Source organism: Canis lupus, chromosome 19, assembly GCF_048164855.1.
Source record: "Canis lupus baileyi chromosome 19, mCanLup2.hap1, whole genome shotgun sequence".
NCBI classification, from domain to species: Eukaryota; Metazoa; Chordata; class Mammalia; order Carnivora; family Canidae; genus Canis; species Canis lupus.
Genome location: NC_132856.1, coordinates 27,485,329 through 27,508,975, shown reverse-complemented (window position 1 = coordinate 27,508,975; position 23,647 = coordinate 27,485,329). Strand labels below are relative to the sequence as shown.

Genomic DNA, 23,647 nt, shown 5'->3' with positions numbered 1-23,647 from the left:
TAGTTGGTCTCCCTGAACATTTACTAATAAGATCATATCAGGGTCATTTTTAAAGACATGTTAGCAAATTGATATGTTGCTAGAGAAAAGACAACACAGGCAACATGGCTTTTAAAGGTCTTCCATGCTTGCTTTTAATTATAAATTAAAGCCCTTCAAGGGAACTTATTAACACATCTGCAATTAAGATTGATTCATTTTGATACTGGTGTTTTGACAAATGGCCCTATCAAGAATATGGTATTTTGCCCAGCATTTGGACCATGTGAAGGAATCTGATCAGAGATTGTGTTTATCTTCACAATGCCCTTTAAAGTAAAATGAAATATAAGAAAAATGTTTTCAAAATAAAAAGAGGATAACATGGGTCCAATTAAGTATTATTCCTGACTTCAACTTCCTTGTTTCTCCTGGAGTATTTTGTTCATTTTTAATATGTCTTGGGGGAGGGGCAGGGAATCGCATCTAACAAGGCTACATGCTCTATTTCCCACCCACTCACCCTCTACCCTCCAACCACCCCACCCCAGGGCAAGATGAGATTAAAAACCACCTAAGGTAATGGGAGAAACGGACCTGGGATAAAGCAAAATACTGCTTAAGACAAGATTGATGTAGGTTTGTTTGCGGTACTGTGAAAAGAAAATCTGTGACAGAGACCAAATAATTACCACTGGAGGGAGGAGGGAACGTCTCATCATTATGCTCATTGAGTGATGAGAGAGAAATCCATGTGAATCTTAACATCAATTAGGTTGCTACGATCACTCAATTATGGAGCCTCCAATCACCAAAAAGAAATTGATTCTCATTTGTATTGTTAGACCCTGTTCCTTAGATGTTATAGAAAGTGAAGACAAAACTGGCCCCAGTCCACATATTTCAGTCTGATAGTCACTTGAACAATTTAGGTGCTTAAATAAGCATCTGGCTGTGTCGTAAGAGTACACATTTTACTTCTTTTCTTTCTGGCAAAAAGTTTTTGGAAAATTTGATTAAATACCAAATTCTTAAGGAATTTTGCTTCCATCAAGGCGCAAATGGTATTTGAGCTGGAGTCTCCTGTTAAATGGATGTGTTAGAATTGTCTGTCAATCTGATGCCCCACCAGCACTTCAGAACATGACTTACTTTATCACAAAAAGATTCACACATGGGAAAGTCATAAATGTATACTGTATTGAGAAAAGCAGGAGCTTGGTCAATAAAGCAATATCTCAGCATCAATTGAAGTTGGGCCATTGATTGGAGAAGCCACACGGTTAGAGAGAAATGTGAAAAGAATGTGAAAATATACCTCTGTGGAAAGCATTTGTTCAATGAAACCACTACAATTAGTTAGAAGTCACAGTGAGAACAGACCCCATGTTCATACTTAGCAACTAATGCTTACGAGGGATGTTCTAAATGGAACTTCATCTCCTCTGACCTGGCCTCAGGCATACTCTAGGGGTCTTCTGAGACCGGGAACTAAATAAATTCCTTCTCAAATTATCTGGCTTTTGTGAGCATAGTCAACCCTTAGCCAAAAGAGCTTATTTAATTCCCCACACTGTTACAGTAAGGGGCAAGGATATTTCTCCCTGGAGGAGGAAAAGGATGGAGGGACTCCTGCGTGACTTCAAAAGTTTTATAATCATCATGACTCCAGACTTGCCTTGTGCCCCTTAAGTGCTGAATTTCACCCAGTAATGTGACCAGTTGTTTTCCTCAGGTAGGGATGCTGGCCTCACTCCCCTGTTTTGCTTGGGTCACAGAGCAGTTGTCCCAGCCAGCAAAGCAAAGGCTTCATAGTCAAGGCTGAGTGGGTGGGCAAGAGGGTGAAGCCAAGGGGGTTTTGCCTGAGAAACAACCACAGCTGTGGCTATAAAGAAAACTTGTGCTGGGGCTGGGGCTGCCATAAGGAGGATGAGCAGAATGATTCTCTTCTTCCTTCCAATATTCATCAGACCCTTCACCAGACTAGGCCTTCTCCCTCATTAAACATTCTCTCCAATCCCATGCCCCAAAGAGAAAATGAAGTGCATGTTCTTCCTCCAAAGTGGCTTCATCCTGACCAATCATACTCATGAGAAAATGTCAGCAATAGCAACTGCCAAAAAAGGGAGTTAGCCTGCATCCCCTAAGATGAAAGCACCTTGGGAGCTTTCATTGATAATGGTATAGGATAAACGATTATTATTTATCCTGAACAGTCCTTAGAATCATTTCATAACAAAAGGTAAGAAATAAAACATGAAGGCAATATCAGGTTTATAAGGGCCAAAAAATTAGGATGTATGCTATCACTAGTTCATATTTATCGAAATATTGAAGCCAAAGGAACACACTTAACCACAGCATAAATAATTAAAGCACAAATCACTCACTGCTTTCTTTCTCTTTTTTCGTATTAAGGGGAATGTTTAAAAAGACAGATAACAGTAAAAAAAAAAAAATTACCAGTAGTCTCAAAAACTAGGAGACCAACGAGAAAGCATTTAATTTCTTCTTATTGCTCCTACAATCTAAACCAATCATATTTATGTTCTATTGTACATCAGAGCTGTTTCACGAGAACATGCCACAATCTCTACACGGGGAGGAAGAATTAATGAGACAGCAGCTCTTATCTGCCACTTCTTTGAACTGAAGGGAAAAATAAATCCATTTTAATACAGACCCTTTATTTGACCACCATCCACATCTAGTCCACCCCAAACTGAACACATAATGGATCCTCCAGGAACATCCAGCAGATTCTATCACTATTCTGAGAAGCTTTCACCTCTCAACACTGTGTTTCACCTCTACCCCGTTTCATATACTGAAAGTCTATTTTCAAGAAGCCTCAAAAGACAGCTGGAGCCTTGGGCAGGGGTCTCGGGAAGATAGAAGCCAGGGTGCTACTCACGTCGGTTTTCATACATGCTCCTGGACTGGGCCCAGATTTTAAAAGGATCTGGTTTTTTCTGCCCAGAGCTGTCGGTTTGATCTGGAGCTGGGGCCTCTGCAGGTGGGTACTCGGGGAGCACCTGTGTGCTGTGGCTTGGGGAGGCCGTGTGCAGGCTCCGGTGGCTGGAAACGCTGTGCTGAGAACTATTCTGGCTGTCTTTTCTTTCCAGTGGTTGCTGAAAGCAAGCGAGTGAGAGAAGCAAGAAGAAAAGAATGTTATTGGTTCTCTGAGTGGGTGTTTCCATCAGCTTGTTTTTGTTCAGCATGTCTACGCACACATACATAAATACATCAACAACATTTTGGCTTCCATCTTTCTCCAGCTAATGCTGCATGCAGATAAATCCCCAGGTGATTGGCAGACAGAGACAGGGGCGGGCCAGATGGAAAGACATAATCACAAACCATATTGCTCTCTGGTCTGTAGCGGAAAACAAATCCAATTTTCATCATAGGTTCCCAGCTAAGACACCGGGTGCGTGTATTACAAGATGTATCAATTTAGCAACCTTATTTTTGTCACTGATATTGTTTTCAAAGGTCCTAGAGCAAGGGTGAAAGTGGGGAGACCTTAGAAGATTATTGTGATTATTTAGGTGAGAGAGGATGATGGCTTGGCCCAGGGTAATGTGGCAGAGATGGAGACAAGCGGTCAGATTCTGGACATATCCCTGAAGGTCGAGCCTTAACCAAGGGATTTGTTAACAGGTTGTGTGGAAGGTGTAAGAAAAAGGAATCAAGGATGGCTTCAAAGTGGGGGCTGCTGATCCAACCGGAAGACTGAAGTCACCTTCTATTGATACGACAGAGATAAAGGGGATGATTATTTGGGCCTTTGCAGTTGGAAGAGTTCAGTTCTGGGCTTATAAATTTGAGCTATTAGACATCCATCTGGAGATGTCCAATAAGTAACTGGGTACATTGAGTTTGAAGTTCAGGAAAGAGATACAACATGTATCAATCACTTCAACATCCTCATATTTTTTGGGCAAAATATGTTGAGGCAAAAAACCAGGGGTGATTTAAATGTAAAAGGCTATCACATCCAAAAGAAGTATGATCAAGGCTGAAAATATTTCTGGGGAGTTCTCACTTTCTATCTTTCAGTAATAAAATGCCCAACTTTCACCTAAAGGTTTGTTTAGGTTCTTCTATACCATAAAGTTCTTCTATACCATAAAGAAAACGGATCAGACCTTTCAAAAAATCATGCCTAGCATTCTATGTGCACTGGTACTTATAAGCATATAAGTAATTATCATATGAAGAGCTTCCATAATTCTTGGCTAATCAATTTTACAGGCATTGCACTTCACCTCTTGATCTCCCGACACTGCTGTTGCTTAAAAACCAAGATCAAACTTTATATATGGGTTGACCTCAAGAGGTCAGCCTTGTTAGATTTGCAACCCGTCCAAAGTCCAAGCAATATTCAAAGGGAAAGAGTTTCATTAAATTTCAATAGAATAAGCAGATTCCTGTCCTTAAAATCTGCTCAGCAAAAGACCCTTCCTATTTTATGAAACAGTCTTTGTTTGGATGTTGATCGAATGGAAAGCAAAATCTAGCGGAAGGAAAATACCTGGTGGGATATGAAATAACTTCAGTTCTTATTTTCTTGAATAGAAGATGGTGGTAAATCCAGATGTTTAGTTTCCCCCATTCAAAATAAAACCTCTGGAATCCTGACTCTTACTTAATAGATGCTCTGTCCCTATACTTACCTGCTTAAGAGCATCATAAAAGGGACAAGAATTGCTCCATTCTCTATTACAGAATCTATATGCAATGCTATTTAAGTGGTTTATAAGATCTTTGACCCACAGCATTTCAGTCCCTTAAAGTTGTGGATAGCATCAAAATCTCTCCTTGGTCTTATAATCGGTCCTATCAGAATCATTCCTTGCTGTCTCTCCAGAATGTATGTATCCTTCATCTTTCACTCCCCATCTCCACGGAAATTTTCAAGGTCCCTTTCATTTAAATCTCAGGCTCCTTGACTCCCTCCTCTTCCAATCTTTGCTTTGAAGAAGTGTCTGAAGAGAGCCCAAGGAGGACAAAAGCTTCATTTACGCTTGACTATTACAGATTTGAATATAGATTTTGGCAAGGTTTCAAAGTTGAGGAATATCGGGGATGTACTTACTGAAGGCAAGTAGACTGCTTAAAATTGTATTTGGTGTGATGGCAGGAGAAATTTGAGGCCCATATTCTAAACTAGCAAAGAGGTCTTGGTAAAACTATGAGAGGTTTAGTTCACTCAGATGCAAGGGGACAATATACTCTGGTGTTGATGCCAGGAACACACACTGAGGTTTGGGCAGGGACAACCACCATCCCTCATGTCACCACTGTTCCCTTTGCAGGATGAAGTGCTCATTTCAGACCAGGATGGGTCAGAATTCCAAAGGCTTGGAATAGAACCTGGTCCTGCCAACTTTCAACAGTCCTCTCCAACAGCAAACTTGGCTCTGGGGGCCAGCTATCCAACTTCTGCCCCAAGAAGCTCAATAGCTGCCTTCTTGCTTCCCCTGGAGTCATGCTCAGGACTTTACGAGTCAAAAAATGTTAATGACAGATACATTTCCCGCTCTCTTTTGCATGTGGGTGGAAATTTGTGTTTCTCTTCACTGTGGTCTTTACAAGGGTCTTGATTATAAATAAGCATGCGCAGCACCAGCCCATTTTTGGTGTGCACACACACTAGCATAGAAAGAAAAAAAATGGGATTCAGGGTGCCTTTCTAACCCCCTTACACTTCCCTGTATTGCCTACTTCTTATAACATAAAGATAATGCTTGTTATAATCAAGACAGAATTTAAAGCCCTCTCTGTTTTGAAATAAACTTTAGTAATAAGGAATATTCATGGAGACTTACTTTCTATTTTTTACATTTTTTTAAAGATTTTATTTTTAAGTGGTCTCTACACCCAATGTGGGGCTTGAACTCACAACCCCGAGACCAAGAGTTGCATGCTCCACTGGCTGAGCCAGCCAGGTGCCCTTCTTTTTCACATTTTGGTCCTGTTTTGTTTTTGTTCTCCTCTCAGGAAAGGAGGAAAAAGGTATTTTAAGTATGAAAGCAAATAATTCAACAGATTAAGGACCTCTGAGTTCACTCAGAGAATTGTATCCCTCCATTCGAATACCCACATTGGTTCTTCAAGATGAGTAGCAAATGCCAGATTGTGGGATTGGTCCACAGACACTATATTCATGGCACAGTTAGTATCGACCTCTGCAGCTTCAGGCTCCTTCGTGTTGAGACCACCCTTCATGAAACCTCACTGGGACCCAGAGTGTGCTGCACAGCAGGGTTATCTATGCAGGTAATGTCATACTCTTCTTTCCCGGGGTTACCCTGTCGTCCCCGGAAACCTAGCTATAACCTGTGCCACTCACCCCCTCTTCCTGAATTGGAGAATAGCTTCTCTCTGGCAACCTTGCTCCACTGACAGAATCTGATAACGGGCTAGACTTTCCTCCTGCAGAGAATGCACATGTGCTTTTACATACAAGTCCATAAATGCATATGCACAGATTCTGTTGTCACCTCATGGCTTCCCAAGACTCTTCGATGGTTGTCCCACTGTAACAAATCTCTGACATGGAGGACCTGGGAATCTTGGGTTTAACGGAAAGGAATGGCGTGGCCATTACCAGGGTGTGCAAATGAAGTCTACCAGAAATGGCTTGGGCCACTTTTCAAATTTTAACACCCTTTCTCACCTCCCAATAAATGAATCACTTTGGTCCAATTTAACACAAAACGACAGAATGTGGAATGAGTCTGTAAAACTGTCTCTGAAACTGTATTTCTGCAGCCCATTTAAATGCCATCTAAACTTTGTTCCTAAATTTGGAAAATAAAAGTAAAGCAGCATCCTGAGAATATGCTCGAAAAACGATGCCGCCACTAAAACTGTCACTAAATGACATATTCTAACCCACACTAATGGGCTAATGCACAATAATCTGGAAGCCATTTGGATTTTCCCCTGATAAGATTTAACCTCACTTTGTTTCTTCTCAAGTTCAATTATGAAAAGTACTCATTTTGAAGATGCATTCTATTTTTAATATCTTGTACTCTAAGTTTTTTGAAGCTATGCGCTGTGTCTGTGCAAAAGTTCAAAATGCCTTTCAATTTCTGTGAGAATACTAATTAGCTATGATGTTACAGCCCAGAACTGTCCAGGAGAAAAGTCATGCTTATGTACCTCTCAAATTAAAGTCAATTTGTCCCCTTTCCTGGATTACCTCTCAGGGAAGATCTGGGGCATGGGGCATGACGACAAATTCAATTCTCAACTAGTTATAGCACAGGATCAGATTTGCATCTTTCTCCTCATTTTTCTAGGTGAGAAACTGGCCCAAAGAAAAGTATCTGTAGTTAAAGATACATTTTCAAGTCTGTTGCTCTATGCATACCAGTACCGTGTGTAAGCACATAGCACACAAATGATAGAACATCCAGACAAGGCTCCCTTAAGCAACTACCCACATTGCATTTACTCACTCATCCAATAAATACATACTGATCATTTCCTATGAGCCAGATTATCAGGGATACAATGTATAAGAAAGAAAGATGATACTTAAACTTAGAGAATTTATACTTGCGTATTTAGGGGTGTGTGGGTGATGGATATTAATCAAATAATCATAACAGTTTGATAACAACATATTGCAATGTCCTTTAGATAGGTGGTAGGGAGAGGCTTCTAGAAGAACAGGCCATTAATGGAAGCAGCGTGTGCTAAGTCTTCAAGCAAAAATGAGTTTGGAGTGTCTGAAGAACACAGAGAAAGAAGGTAGTGTGACACAGCAAGGGAGTAGAGTGGTGTGAGATGAGCTCAGAGATCAGATACTACAAGGGCTTTATGAGCTACTTTAAGGAGTCTGGGACTCATTCTTCATTCAGAGGAGAAGAAATTCACTAATGAATTCAAAGCAGAGATATGCTTGGAGCCAAGTGGCTTCCAGAAAGTTTGGTCTGATTATTGAGAGGTGAAGAGATTAGTGTGGACAGTAGTTAAAGCAGAGAGCCAGTCAGGAGGCTACTGCACAGTCTATGTGGACCTGAGGTGGTTTACACTAGGGAAGAGCTGTGGTGAAGGGAAGGGACGAGCGAAAGCAAAGACATTTGGGTTCAGATTCAACAGGCATTGCTGAATGACTGAGTGGAGGGCAGGGAAGAGGAGGAGGAGGGGGAGGACCTCTTGGAAACATGGATACCCACCTCCCAGCTCTCCAGCTCGAGCGACTAGTTGGAAAGATGTGCCACATATTGAGATGGGTATTTCCAATGCTAGCTCTTATCACTATTTTGATCTTTTTGAAGGGAGATTTTTATTTTTATGTATCAAGGGGTGCCTGGGTGGCTCAGTGGCTGAGTGTCATGATTGGCTCGTGATTCTGGGGTCCTGGGATCGAGTCCTGCATTAGGCTTTTGGGAGGTAGCCTGTTTCTCTCCCTGCCTATGTCTCTGCTTCTGTGTATCTTTCATGAATAAATAAAATCTTTAAAAAATAAACAGATAAATATCAAATCAGTTGACCAGTAAGAAAGAAATGGGCTCAATTTTCAAAACTTCATTAAAGTCCTTGGCCACACAGTAGCCATAAACTCATGTCATAAGACCTTTTGATTTAAACTGCACTAATTTCCCAGCATGAAAGATTTCTTAACTATTGACAGGCCAAGGAAATTGGGAAAATGCAATGGTTTTTATAAATGGAAATGGGGGAAAAGAAGTCAACTCATTGGTATTTCACAGAATGATTTCAAAATGAAGGTACTTATAAAGTGAGCTGAAAATATTTGCTCGGAAGAGCAAATGAATACAGACAGCACTTAGGAGCTTAAATGATGAAAAGAATTCATGTGGCTTAAAAATGACAAATCGATCCATTTTAAAGCAAAATTATTTACAGTTCACTTATCTGCCAAGACTGAAGGCCACTGCAGTGATTTACATGGACAACAGGAAAAACTCCAAGTGCTGATGAGATATTAGGCCAATGTCATTAAAGGTTGTGCAAAAATCAGAGACTCAACTCCAAACCAAAGCAGAGGACAGTCCTTGTCTCTTTTATCATTTATAGGTGTTAGGTCAAATAATCTCTTCTAAAAGAGATGAGAGGATTTAATGGAGAAGAAAAGGAAGGCATCGGCTGGATATGAAAATTAATGTGGGTTCACACGGAATGTTTTAAAAAAATCTAATACAAAAGCAAAGTCTATTTTCTAGATTCCAAGGGATTGAGGGTATGAGTCGCTGTGAGAAGTTGAGGAGCAATAAGATATACCTAAGCAATTCTAATCCTCCTTCCCTCTACTACTCCCTGCTTCTCCTCAGAGCCTGCAGGAGCTCTGATGAATTGTACTATTGCCAGGTTGTGGACAAAGGGCTCTGAGGTGCTAAGACAACCACAAGAGTCTGAGAAAACAGAATACATAAAACTGGGTGATTCAGGCTGGGGCCACTTGCTGGGCACATTACCAGAGAGATCTCTCTCACACATCTCTTTTAACAACTGGTTGTCAGCAATGTCCTTAGGATCCCTCCTAGCAGAAGGGAACTGAGGACAATGTAACAGAAACCTGTCCCTTTCAGCTTGCTGCACTGGTAAAGAGAACAGGCTTCCTTGGTTTTTCCAATATTTGGTGTGAGTTTTTTTAGTTAACTGGGAAAATTTTGTCTCCTTTATGAATATGGTATGCTTTCTTTGATCTAACAATAAGAGCAAAGTAGATATGGTTTCCTACATTGCTCAGGCTGCTGGGGAACTTGGAACAATTCCATGGCTCCATCATGGCAACCTTATGTCTTTCCTATGGCTTTGTAGGACTACATAATTTATGTTGTTGTAATTAAGAGCTGAATGATTTTCATTATGTTTGTCCTTGGTTCTACATTATCTTTCTGCTTTTTATTTTTATTTTTTTAAGTAGGCTCCATGCCCAGCATGGAGCCCAACGTGGGGCTTGAACTCACAACCCTGAGGTCAAGACCTGACCTGAGATCAAGAGTCAGATGCTTAACTGACTGAGCCACCCAAGTGCCCCAATCTTTCTGCTTTTTGAACTTTTGAAGCTTTCAGACTTTATGCCCCACAAAGAGGATCCATATACATCTGCCTGTTTATATGGCTATTGTTTCTTTCTCTTCAGCTGCATGAAGGCAGGAATGTTTTGTTTTCTATCCTGCTGTATACTGGCACTGGATCCGGCATATAAAAGATACTCAATAAATACATGTCATTGATATAAGTGGGCAAATTTTTTTCACAAATTGAGATGATAAGTCCTTGTTTTGACAGAAGCAATCAAAACATCATTTGTTTGTAAGCTCCACGAAGAAAGGCACCAACCAACTTATTTATCACAGTATTTCCAGTGCCTCACACCAAGCCTGACACTAGATTTTTGATACTAATTGCTAAATAAATGGATGGATGGATGGATGGATGGATGGTTGGGTAGATGAAGGAAGGGAGTAAGGGAGGTAACAGTTTGGAAATGAACTAGTGAGAAAACAAAAGTGAATACAGACTTAAAATTTGGGGTTTGATGTATGTTTAGATTTTTAAATTCTTTTTTAAAATTTATTATTATTATTAGTAATCTCTACACCCAACATGGGGCTTGAACTCACAACCCCAGCATCAGAAGTTGCACTCTCTACTAACTGAGCCTTCCAGGTGCCCCTAGAGTTTTTAAATTCTCATTTACAAAATTCTCGTGTGTGATTCAGAACTAGAGTCTCAGTTAAGTAAGTTTCCGTCAGGATGATTAAACTGGGCCTCAGAATCCGTTTCCAAGTGAGGTCTAAAACCTGACAGCAAATATGTCTTATTTTTGTCTCTGCTATTTGGCAGAAAAATTCCTAATGTTATGGCTGTCCAGGTATTAAATTAATAGCATTTTATTAAGATACTGCCATTGTTCCCAATGAGTACGGAACCCATAAAATCAACATTTAAACTAAATCTAGTAGGTGAAACTGCTTATTAAGAGTAAGCTATAGAGGCTGCCCAGGAGGGGAAATGAGATCAAAAAGTCCTTTTGTTCTAATAAAAACCCAGCTACTTAATTATTGAAAACACTAAAAAGAAAAAAAAAAAAAAGTATGAGGGCAAAAGAAAGCTGTCAGTCACACGAGCAAGCCAACAATGTCAGGAGCCTCTCAAAGAAGAGAAGAAACATGGTCCCAGGTTAAGACAGCAAATTCACAGAGCGAATGGTCAATCTCAACATATCACAACCCAGGCACGATCTGCATGCATTCATTACGTAGCCTGCACAACGGACCCTATCTGCCATTATGTGACTGGCTTTCTGGAACCATGACATCCAGCGTCCCCGTGGATTCCCCCCCACCCCAGCCCCACCATAGAAATCCCATCCTCAGCTGTCTTTCTGGCAGGACATCATCAAAATTCAAACTGGGGAAGGGAACCAGCTTTCAACCCACCTGTACGGAGCTCCCACGGATCACAGATGTTAGCAATGCTCTACTGGCAACAGCAGACCTTGGCTGAGAGTTCCCAAATTTTGTACAGCAGCTGCCAGAGTGTGCCAGCAATGCTGTGAAACCCATCATCCCTGTCCTGGCACAGAAATCAGGGAGAGATGAGCCCCAGGCTGGGGGCTTGTTCTTTTCTAACCCGGCAACAGACCAGTCTCTTAGCTTGTGGTAATTAAGAGCCAGCAGACTGTGGGCAAAGCAGTTAAGAACGCTTTTTTCCTAGGAATGCAGACGGAGTAATTGGCTTGCCGCTTGCTAATGACACAGCTTCTACAAAAATAAACTGTCATAGGGAATTCTCTTAACTGACTTGGTGAATACAGGCTCTATACCTGTTTGATATCCTTGGAGCTCAGCAGTGAATCCCAAAACACTTTGGTGAAGAAAAGATCCAAATGAAATCCACAAAAATCCTTCTGCAAAGTAAGTTTAAAGGGGATGCAAAACAACAAAAAAAAAGAACACCTTGCTACTTGAGGTCATGCTCCCTGTGAAAAACCGCTCTATCTCCCCCAGTCTGCTCCTTGTTAAGACTCCATTCCTGTGTGGTGTGTAAAATCAGTCCGCGCATCACACAGCAAGCATGCTTGAGGGTGCAGAAGAAAAAAATGCTGGCTAACTGAAGCTCATGTGACACATCTTCCAGATTGGCTTCTATTTTTCTGAAGGCTGAACAGGTTTCTGACTATGACCCAGGGAGGAGGACACACATGTGCCATGTGCGTATGTGCATGCACACACACACACACACACACGCACGCACTCGCGCACGATGGCATCTCTGGTTCCGATGTGGACACCTACCAGCACTTTTCAGCTTAAACATGAACACAAACTGACAAGGGAAGCAGCCCTGAAGTCACATGCTCCAGTCGCCACAGCACTGTGCCACTGGAATCACATCAATTATTGCAGGTTTTTCTCTTTGGACAACTTAGGAGTGGCGCTTAAGAATGCAGGCAGCTCCCTCTCTCATCTCCTTAATAAACTTCTGCCTCTCGCCGCCAGGCTTGGAGACAGGTGGAAAAGAATCCAGCTGCAGCCCCTGTGAGCTGCAAAGTTTGAAAGGTTCTCCTTTCCTGGATGGCGGCAAGCTGTAGATTTTTCCCTCCCCCAAATATTCTAAGCCACGTGGAAGTACCCCTCTTTATCCCAATGATAATGAATTGGGAAGCTTCTTTCTCCCGGATCAATTTCACAGGCATTGTAGTTCCAGATCTTGAGTTTTTAAGTAGCATTTTAATTTGTTGTCAGTGCCCTGGGAGCAGAAGCTCACACCACCAAGCAAAACACCATAGCCTCTAAGCTATTAGCTAACATGTCAACTAGGTAATGCATCTTCAGGGAAACCAGATTACAAAGGACAGCAAAACATTGATTTTTTTTTTTTTTAAAGAATCCTATACCTGCAGCATAATGCTGCTAAAGCTAGCAAAACAACAAAGGACATTTCGACAGCAAGGAAATGTCTTATTCTCAGTGCTGGGGCAGTGAACATTGTTCCATGTGAGCATGGATATATATACAGGGCAAAGCAATTCTTCTTTAAACCTGCAGGCTTTTTAATTTTGTAAATAATTCATCATCCAATGCATAAGAAAGCTCAGGGAAAGAATCTCCCCAAGTGAATGGATGGAAACACCAGTTAAGAGCAACCCTACTTAGGAAGCAGGTGGAGCTTCCCCCCCCCCCCACCCCAAGGAAACAATAGCATTTGTATCAAGTTAAAACACCTAAGAAACTCCTCCATTTAATGAGAGTTGTCATGCATTTATACAGAGAAGATTCCAAACATGCATTCTTTAACCTGGCTCCTGCAGCCTGCCCACAAATCACTAGACAGTTAAAGATAAACCCAATACCTTCTCTATCAAACAGACCCCCAGAACTTAATAAAATGAGCCCAAGCTACTGTTTCCCCCACTGACTCTAAAACACATTTCATGAAGTCAAGCCAGACAGCGTCTCTTTCTACCACCAGGACGCCCCCCGCCCCCCCCCCCAAACAAGAACCAAGTAACTGATAAGTCCTTACCGACTTTGGGCTCTTCTTGGGAACTGGCAACCCTGGAAAAAATGCAACAAGGAGGGAAGAGGGGAAGAAATCATTAGCATATAAATGTTACCTTTTTCCTTAAAGAACAATCCCCAGGTGTTTCATGGCAACCTAGCCATCTGCAGAGTTATGTCAGATTTCTCCCCAGCATCGGAGTTACCAGGCTGTTCATATCGAATCAAAGCAGAGGGAGGAGGAGAGCGAGAGGCAGGAGATCTATCTGCATTAGCTATGCTGGCTTGTACTGCAGCAGCCTGGAGGCTGGGAAAAGAAATTCACAGACCTCAGCGGCCTGGGAAATTGAACACTTGGACAGAATCTCAAATGCTCTTCTGGATTAAGAGAGACTTAACTTACAATTAAGTCCAGGATATTTCCTTTCCACACGATCCACTTGTCAATTGAAGCGGACCAATCAGGACAGAGGAAGGGGTGTATATTTAGTTGCAGAGGAGTACATGGTTAAAATTAAATTTTTCTTTCCTTTTTTTTTTTTTTGGTCGTTTCTTTCCCTTTTTTCCCCCCTCTGCTTTTCAGGAGAGGAAATGCCTTCTTTATTTGGATGAGCTGAACACCAAAAAAAAAAAAAAAGACGGATGCTCTTTTGCCAGCAGGGAACACAATTTGAACTTGGTGTAGGACCCCTTCCAGATCATGGGCACACCTCTCCGTGCATGTCAATCACCCAAGCACACTCCTATTTAGCTTGCTGGAAAGGAAGCTAGCTGGGGTCAGATCTTTAAGGGGAAAGCAGATTGGTGGAGAGTGAATGAGAAATTTCATGGAGCTGAGTGAAGATGAGAAAGGCAGAGGAGAGAAAGGTATTCACTGATCCTAGCTGGCTCTTCCAGAACCCTCTCCTTCGTGGGAGGGTGAAAGCTGGAAGGGGCTGGTGATTGCCTCACACTTCTCGAAAAGTCAGCAGCGATTAGGGGCAGACGTATGGGAAATCTGCCAACAGGGGAGTGCAGCAAAAGAGGGCTAGAAAGGAAAATAAAAGCACATAATGGTGTTTCAAAGGTAATCATTTCTGCAAGCTGCCCTCTCATTCTTTATTTATTTCTTATTTTTGGTTTGAGCAAGGGTTAGAATGCAAGATGTAGATTCCATCTGCGCTGGGTACAAAAGATATACTTGGGATCGGATGATTTTGCGCCGGCAACTTCAACCTTTTTTAGAAAACGATCCCTATGTAGTGTGATGATTTCAATGCTTTGGGAAGTGACTTGTCAAACCATGAGCTGTGCTAAGTTCAGCACAAGTGAACATGAGGCAACGGAAGTGGATGAGTAGGAGGAAGCCACCAGAGGAGCACTGCTAGTGTGCCCACTGCAAGTGAGGCATGACTTGTCATGGATTCCTCGTCCCCAAAGACCCTGGAGACACATTCTGGCAAGGCACATCACATCACCACAACGGGGTCACCATGGTCTGGCCAAGTGGCTCTCGGACTTCTGAGCACATCCGGAGAACATGAAGAACTGTTATAAAGCCAGAATCCCAGGCCTGACCCTGAGAGGGGCCCAGGAATCTGCAGTATGATAAAATCTTCTGGGAGATTCTGACACAGGAGGTCTGAGGACCACATTTAAGGAGACTATGATGCAGTAGAAAGAATATGACTCTTTCAGGTCAGATGAACTCAGGTAGCCTTCAGTGGGTTGCTTCAGTGCCTCAGTTTATGAAATGGAGATAATCAGACTTACTTCACAGGATTAGGACAATTAAATAGACAACACATTCTGGAAGCCTCATACCCAGCACAGAGTGGACCCCTCAAATGTCAGTCATTTCACCTTACTTTGTGAATTTACACCATTCAGAAAGGCAGTGGTTATGGTCACCTTCCTCTAACTAGGGAAAGTCACTTGCCTAACACGGTAACATATAGAAAACACTGCAGGGGACATATTTTACCTATAGGTGAGAATAACTGTGTTGAACAATTTAGTTGTGTCATTATTCTTTAAAAATTATTAGGTGCTTTTGTGTATTCATTAATGTGATTCCCTTAGGGAATTTTATTAAGTTATATCAGCTTTGGTCACTGTATGCACTTCAAAATTGTTTAATACTACATCTTTGAATTCAAAGGTTTTCCTAATTCAGACTGACCTTCTTAACTAACTAAAGGAAATCCCGTTTCACTGTAGTTACCTTTTACCAGACTTGACCTCACTTCACCCAGCGACCCTCTATAAAAATGTGTCAAGAATCCCCAATTAGGTAGGAAGAGTCCAAGAAAATGGCTTTGATCTGTATTCTGCTTATCACTTTTGAAACTGAGCATCTTAGGGGCACCTGGATGGCACAGTTGGTTTTTTGTCCGACTCTTAATTTTGGCTCAGGTCATGATCTCAGGGTTGTGAGATCAAGCCCCACATCAGAGTCGGTGCTCAGCGCGGAGTCCACATGGGATTCTCTCTTCCTCTCCCTCTGCTCCTCCCCACCTCCCTCTCTCTCTGTCTCTCTCAAATGAATACATAAATCTTTAAAAAAAACCTCAAAAACCTTGACCATCTTAAATTTCCTCTTAAGATTTCATGTACAAAATAAAGGGTACTTTTCTTTCTCTATCATAGAGAAACACTTGCCCATTGAAAGGTGCAGGTACAAGGATGCTCACTGCAGTATTGTTGGTAGAAAGGAGACCTGGAAAGGACCAGAGGTTCTAAATAAACTGTGGAATAGCCAACCTATAATGCAGTCTGCAGAGATTAAAAGGAACGAGCTCTATGTGTAACATGTATGGTCTCCAAAACACAAGGGTGAATGCAAGCAGCAGGTTGCAGAACAGCAGGGACAGGACGAGACAGGTGTTAAATACAAACACACGCACTGGGTCCACTCTCCATGACTGTCCACACCAAATGGATAACTGGGCTGTTTCTGGTAGACAAGGAGGGGCAGGGATTGGAGAGATGAGTTTAAGCAGACATGGTCTTAATCTAGAATTCTTTACCAAGAACATATATTCATATCTTTCTGAGGTAATGAAATATTTATCTAAAAATAAACATTAATTAACGACTCTTCCACTAATTGTACAAAACCAGCCAGTCGACAGCATACTGGGATCACAGTTATAGTCTGCTTCTTCTGAGGAGGTAGTTCATACAACATTCCAAAAGATCCCAGCTCAATCGACAGCACAAGTATTTTACAAAAAAAGAAATTTAATTTAGAGAGATATTTGTTTCTCTTTGCTATCTTCTTTTTAAAAAGCCACCTCTTTTACAAGAACCAAAACTGGCCACAAATTAGTATTCAAAATGTCCAAACTCGAGAGCCTCTACTTGAGTGCTTTTTAAAAAAGAAATCAAGGATATGCTTTAAGTCCACATAGTCATTAAATCTTAAAATCTAATGAATATGAATGCGGGAACAAAGCTCCTGATTACAATTTATAATGTATTTTAGCCAAAACTACTCAGATGGTTTGAAAACAGCTGGGAGACCTAATGGAAAATACTCAGAAAAGGTCACCATTTATCAGATTTTTCCAAGACCTAGCACTGGATGGGTGATAGAAAGCAGCATGATCCCACACTTCATAGCATGATAATGGTCTTCCCAGGACAGATCACACTTTATGTTCGCAGGGGCAGCAGGAAACTTGTGTTGCATACCTTGTGTCACATACTACATACTAGGCATATGCGAAGAAACAACACCTGTCTTAATGGGTTCACCTGTTCCCTTCACGGAAAGGAAAGGAAATTCCGAGAAGAGGCAGAAGAAAAAGTCTATGGATGGTACCATCTGCTCTTAGAGCCTAGAAAATAGCAAATGCTATTTCAAAGGGTTCCCGGAAAACTTTTAGGGGAAGGTACAAAGTGTGGATCTAAGCGTGATTTATGGAAGTCAGAAATGTTGGGACCTGAATTTCCAAAGTTCCGTATGAAAAAAATATCCTTTTGGAGAAAACAAATGGCAAATTCTCTGCTACTGACTGGAATCTAACCAAATAACATGAAGAGAACTCTTCCCTTTTAAATATCAAGACCATAAACTATGCTACTGAACATGTTCTCATAGAACTAAATGGCAAATGATATTCTTGTTGAAATTTTATAATGGTTGTATGCAACAATTTATATGAAAAAGTAAAAATATAATGGAATATATATGCATTTGGAAGCAAAGTCTGGAACCAAACACTGTTCTTTAGCTCATGGCATCATGGATGGGTTTTATTACCTATTGTAGTAATTTCTACAACAAGAAAAGCTTTATTTATGACCATACACATAGACACAGATAGATACCACAAAAAAACAAAAGCCTATACTGAGTTTTGCTTAAGATGAATGCAGCAAATTTTAGAACATTTAACTGCACTTTTAAATCTCAAGAGCCATCAGTAACCTCTGCATCCTCCAAATTTGCTAACTTTTCTCTCAAAAGAATGTATACATACAATTTACTTAAGTATCCCTGTTGAGATTAAGACTTGTGTTTATTCTGCTGACTAAATGGACATAGGGTAGACATGGATAGCTCAGCTACGCTACAGGGAGGGGGTGGGGAGCACTGCCTTTTCAGCACTGAGATGAACAAGCCTGAGTTGTGGAAAAGAGATCAGACTTCTTTGGACCTAACTTCCTGCAGGTTAAAGGAATTTTCAACTTCAACTGAAGAATGAAGAAAAATCATGCGAAAGTCTTTGAACAGGTAAATTCTAAAGTTACTACCATAAGCAGAGTGGATCTACAATAATAAAAATGTACCATGCCAACAATTCACATTTTTTCAATGTGATATTCATTTCTGCTTTGTACTTGATCCGTAGGCTTGAACATTTCAATGGAAACATTTTGGCTTCTTCCTTAGCATTCTAACACATGCTATGTCACTAATCCACATGCCATTGGAACACATGGGATTCTTTAGCATTTTGCATTGCAAAATGTTTGATTAAAAACAGCACTGGTGTTGAAATTGGTAATGCAATGTTCAAGGAGCAGAGAACAGTTACATATATTGAGAGAGAGAGAGAGAGACAAAGAGATAGAGAGACTGATGGATCCACTGATCGATTGAGGCAATCAGGTAGATAGTTTATGGACATCACTGAAAGCCACAAAAAGAAGACTGAGAACTTGGTCTGGGGCTACTCATAGATAGATTCCAAACTATGAGTAGAATAAGACTACTCCTGAGCACATGTTCATTTCAGACCCCACTAACTTTCTTATTCTAAAATACATCAATACATAACCCTAAGTGCTGGACTCGAAAATTATAGCTGATTTTAATCCAATAAACTCATCATTAAGAGTTTGTATTCGGGGCGTCTGGGTGGCCCAGTCAGGTAAGCGTCTGCCTTCAGCTCAGGTCATGATTTCAGAGTCCCAGGACCAAGCCCCACCCCTGCCCCTTGGGCTCACAGCTCAGCGGGGAGTCTGTTTCTCCCTCTGATCCTCCCCTGTCTAGTGCACTCTCTCTCTCCCACGCCCTCTAATAAGTAAATACAATCTTTTTAAAAAAAGAATTTTTTAAAAAGTTTGTATTCAGGAAATAATCAGAGAGGTTGATAAAGATTTATGTAAAAAGATGTTCAACACAGTATTATTTAAAGAAGATAAAAACTGGAAACAATCTGAGCTTTTAAGAACAGAAAGCTGAGTAAACATATTGTTATAGCAACAGGATGAAAAATTATGAATCCATAGAAATAGTGAAGAACATTTAGTGATAGATATAAGATGTGTAAAAGAGGGATAGACCTGTACATAGAACATAAGCTCATTGTTAAAAAAAAACAGGTATATGTATCACCCACATATATCACACACCTAAAGACTAGAAGAACATGTATTAAAATATTATTTCTAAATGCTAGGATTAATAAGTGATTTACATACAACTATGATTATAAACAGAGAAGCATTACTCATTGTGCTTGGACAATGATATGTATTTATTAGCTTTAGTGCAGTACTAGATTAAAACATAACTGGAGTTTGTTCTAGCTCTCTCTTAGCTCAATGACTACCATTTCTACTCGAGTGTCTGTGCTATAAATTACCAGGCCATGGCCTTGATTGAAAATAGGATAAAAAAATGTTGTTAGAGCCTCTCTCAAGCAAGGCTGCGTAGAAGCACACAATTTCACATATAATTTTAAGCAGTCTCTGAAACCTTGACCAGTAACTCTGAGAAGCCAATTCTACTAAGGTCTATGAACCTCAGATTAAATCTCAACCAAGCACACGGCTGTGGTGTTAGATGCAACTCCTAGGGCAAGGTTGACTTCCACTAAGTGTGCGCCTGTAATAAGGACAGTGCATATAAAATACTTCATCTGCAAATAGAGAGGATGATGAGAAGGATCAAGCAGAAAGAGAAAAGTTTCGTTGTTTGCTTCTTCTTTCCTGGGAAGATGTAAAGGGCACATCTAAAAATTTTTTGAGGAGGGAAACTGCATTAAAGAACTTTGCAAAAAAAAAAAAAAGGACTTTGCAGAACACTGATATCTATAAGCAAAAATGCTGCTGCATGAAAGAATTATGTACCTAGTAGGGTAAAGCTTTTATTGGTGGGGGGCAATATGAGGGTGGATCAAAATACAAGAAATGTATGAAGTACAGATGTGGAGGGGTGCAGGAAAGCCCACGCAGAATTGATGATTACTTCACGCAAACCAGTGACTTAAAACAACTAACATTAATGGCCAGAATCCCTTCTTTAAAAAGCTACCTGCATCATATCTACCAATTAGTTTTTTTATTTGTTTGGTTTGTTTAATACAAAACATATAAATCATGATTAAATTTAAACTGTATTTGACAAACTGATAAAATGCTAAGGACAGTCCAGAAACCCGAAAGAAGGTAGGTACACTTAGCCCTAACATTTTCCATTGGGGACAGGAAGGAAATTAGGGAAATTTCACTGCCTCATTTAACGAAACTGTGCTAAGGGCCTGCTATGTGCCAAGAGCTGGCATGAATTAAAGTAATGAATAAGATCTACAAGGACCTATTTTCACAGTACTCACATTCTGTGGGAAAACAGAGAATATACACCTTCGCAAATAATTTCAGAGGGATAGCTTTGGTGAAGAAGATGAAGCAGGATAATGGCACAGGCTGTGCCTGGGATGCACAGCTACTTTATCCTGGGTGGTCAAGCACATCTTTCTTGAAGAGCCAGTATCTGAGCTAAGACCTGAATCATGAGAAGGCACCATCCATGTAACTACTCACCCATATAAGATTTATTGAGCTCTGTCATATGCCTGCTGAACCATTACTGAAGAGATAAAGGTAAATCAGACATGGCCCTGACCTGGATGAGTTCATAGCCTGTCTTAAAAAAAAAAAATTAAAAAAAAGCAATAGTATAATTGAGCGTGGTCAGTGCTAAGCACCATGATAAAAAGAAACACTTTGGCTCCTGGGAGCATGAGAAAAGAAAGCTAATCCAATGTGAAGAAGAGGGCGGAGAGGGATGAGCTTAATACTGAAGGAGGGCTGGCATTTAAGCACAGGGTCAGGAGTTGGGAGCAACATGGCATGACTGATGCCTGATGATGAGCTTAAGTTGTTTTTTTTTTTTTTTTTTAAAGCTAAATCAGTGTGCCAGCATAAACTCAAGGCCAAGTTTCAACTAGAATACATTGTCACTGAGGGACCTTACAAATGCTATATATAACAAAATTGAATCCATAAAACAAAATTTTTAAAAATGGCCCTCGTTTAAACATGTTTGCTTTTTTTTCTTCTTCTTCTTCCTCTGGTCAAATACCATGCTCAGCCCTATGGCATAATATTTCAATGCAAATATGATACCAACTGCCAAGAACAAGAGCATCAGACTCATGTCTCCAAAAAGATGAAGACACTCTTTCCTTTGGGGGACCTAATAATGGTCACTATGAAATATTGGCCATCATAATTTAGAGAGATGATTGGGTCTCAAATCTATGGAATGAGTAGCTCCCGATGTGTGTGTCAGTTGGCATTTGGTAAGAAGAACAGAGTCATACAGCTTTATGGCGACAGAAAAGTCAGCTTCAATTACACAGGACATACAGCTTAATAAATATGTCCCAGGGAGAAATAAATAGCTATAATCTGCTGGCTGTTAATAGTTTACAGGACCTTTCACCTCAAAGTCATAAGCCTTGAACTGGCACAGGTGAGGAGAGACCCAAAGTCATTAAGATTTTGAGCTACTCAAAAGTACTGTCATCGTACAATTGCTGTGAGAGATAAATGGCCACTTCAGAAATGTTGTCAATGAAACAACACAGATAGTGCTTTTGTTGTCGACTCCCCAAAACATGTGAAATACACCATAAAGGGTCAACAACTTGGCTTCTCTTCTCATTTGTATAGTACAAGGGGTAGGGTCTTTAAAAGCTAGAGCTGAAAGTAAAATTAACAAGAACTGAGAGCTTGCCTTTGGTGACGTACACTTACTCTTCCTAACTGCTATCTGAGTTAAGTACTAGCATCATCCCTATTTTACAGATGAGAAAACTGGGACACTGATGATTCAGTAACATGGCCATGGTCACACAGTCAGGTGAGCAGCGGAGAGGAGCAGTGGCCTAATGCCAAGATTGTGCTTTTTAACATTGAACTATACAGTCTCCTTCAGAGATGCTTCATCCATGTTGGATCACAGCCCATTCATTATGAAGGGGTGTTTATACATAAAAAAAATGCATTCATAAAAATTTTGCCTACAGCTTCATGAATATCATCCTATAGGCCAACAGTCCATGCTATCTTGAACCCATAATTGTGATGTGGGTTTAGGACAAGAGTTCTCTTTTTAGAGATAGCATGGGAGTCTAGGGATAGCCAATCAGGTTCTTAACATGGTCTCTGATATTTTACCCTAAGTCACTAAGTCACCCTAAGTACTAAGTCATTGACCATTCAGGGCTATGCATACTAAAAAAATAACAAAATGTGTCTCTGAATTGGGGGCAATGAAGCAAGTCTTCAGAGCTATACAAGTAACAGTTTGGCTGACCACCAAGTCCTATGAAGTACAGTTTCCAGAGTGGGGGGAGCTTTCTCTACCTTGCAAATGTAGTCCAACACTACTTAATAACACGATTTTTTAAAAAATTGGGTGCAAGAAATATGGAATGAGTCAGAAGTAGAGTGAGTTATGGTGTCTTCTTTCCAGAAGGGGAAAGAAAAAGAACTTGTCAACTGAAAAAGACCACTAATTTGTCATGATGTACTATGAGGCCAATCTTTCTTCTCCAGAGAATATTCCTACCCAGATCTACTTTTTAAAGGTGGAAGGAAGCCAGTTTCTCAAGTGGTTCCAGGGAAGCTCTCTAACTCTCTAACTCTATGTTAGTTGGAAATATTTGTCATTTGGGTGTGTAGGCATAGGGTCTTATCTTAGTCTACAAATGCTCCAACCTCTGAGGAAGACTACCTGCCAGGCTGAGAGCCTAACTTTCCTACCACCTGTATTTCAAATTTAATTGCTTTGTGTGTAGATGCTTAATTTAAGGACTGCGCCTGTTACTCATTGCTTTTCTCTCTCTTGCTCACTGAGGTCTCCCCAGGATAGGAAATACTACTTGTAGCTTGGATGCTCTAAGGCAGTTCCTCTAACGTTGAAAGTTTGACTTCTAGCTGCTTAGGATGTGTAGGGCACATTATGAAAGAAGAGCTTAAAATAGCTCATTGAAAAACCAATAAGGATTCCTTTTCTGGGCTGGAAACTCAGAATGCTGCGCAGGCCCTTATTTTAAGGCCACTGGCCCCAAAGGGAAAGTTATCACTGTAATTGGTGTTGAGAAGTTCTAGGTTAAAAAAAAATACATGCCAGGATCCTTTTCTTTGGCTTACTGACTTTTAGGATGATTTTTAACCCAGCTGCTTTATTTTTAGCAATGTAAGTAAGGCACAGGACCAATAAAAAGATCCAGGAGAGTATCCTGAATTGTTTTAACCTTACAGGACACTAACCCCTGAAATTTAAGGCCCTTTCTAAGGCTTATCTTTTCTACCACATAGGTTTCCAGAATGTATCCTGAACCCAAACATGTTAGTCCATCTTCACTGTCACCAGCTTTTCTTGCCTAGATGACTGTAAGAACCTAAGAATTGGTCTCTGCTTTATTCTTCATCCCCTTTAATCC

The 23,647-nt window shown here is 40.6% G+C and overlaps 1 protein-coding gene across 18 annotated transcripts in view; it reads right to left on the bottom strand.

Moving 5' to 3' along the window:
- MAGI1 (membrane associated guanylate kinase, WW and PDZ domain containing 1) overlaps window positions 1–23,647 on the bottom strand; it is a 641,903-nt gene that overhangs the window by 32,099 nt on the left and 586,157 nt on the right. For all 18 annotated transcript variants that reach the window (XM_072785501.1, XM_072785490.1, XM_072785493.1 and 15 more), the window contains 2 exons: window positions 13,504–13,535; window positions 2,894–3,110 (listed from right to left, as the gene is read on the bottom strand). In XM_072785501.1, coding sequence (XP_072641602.1) covers window positions 2,894–3,110; window positions 13,504–13,535 — 249 coding nt within the window. The remainder of the gene's footprint in view (window positions 1–2,893; window positions 3,111–13,503; window positions 13,536–23,647) is intronic.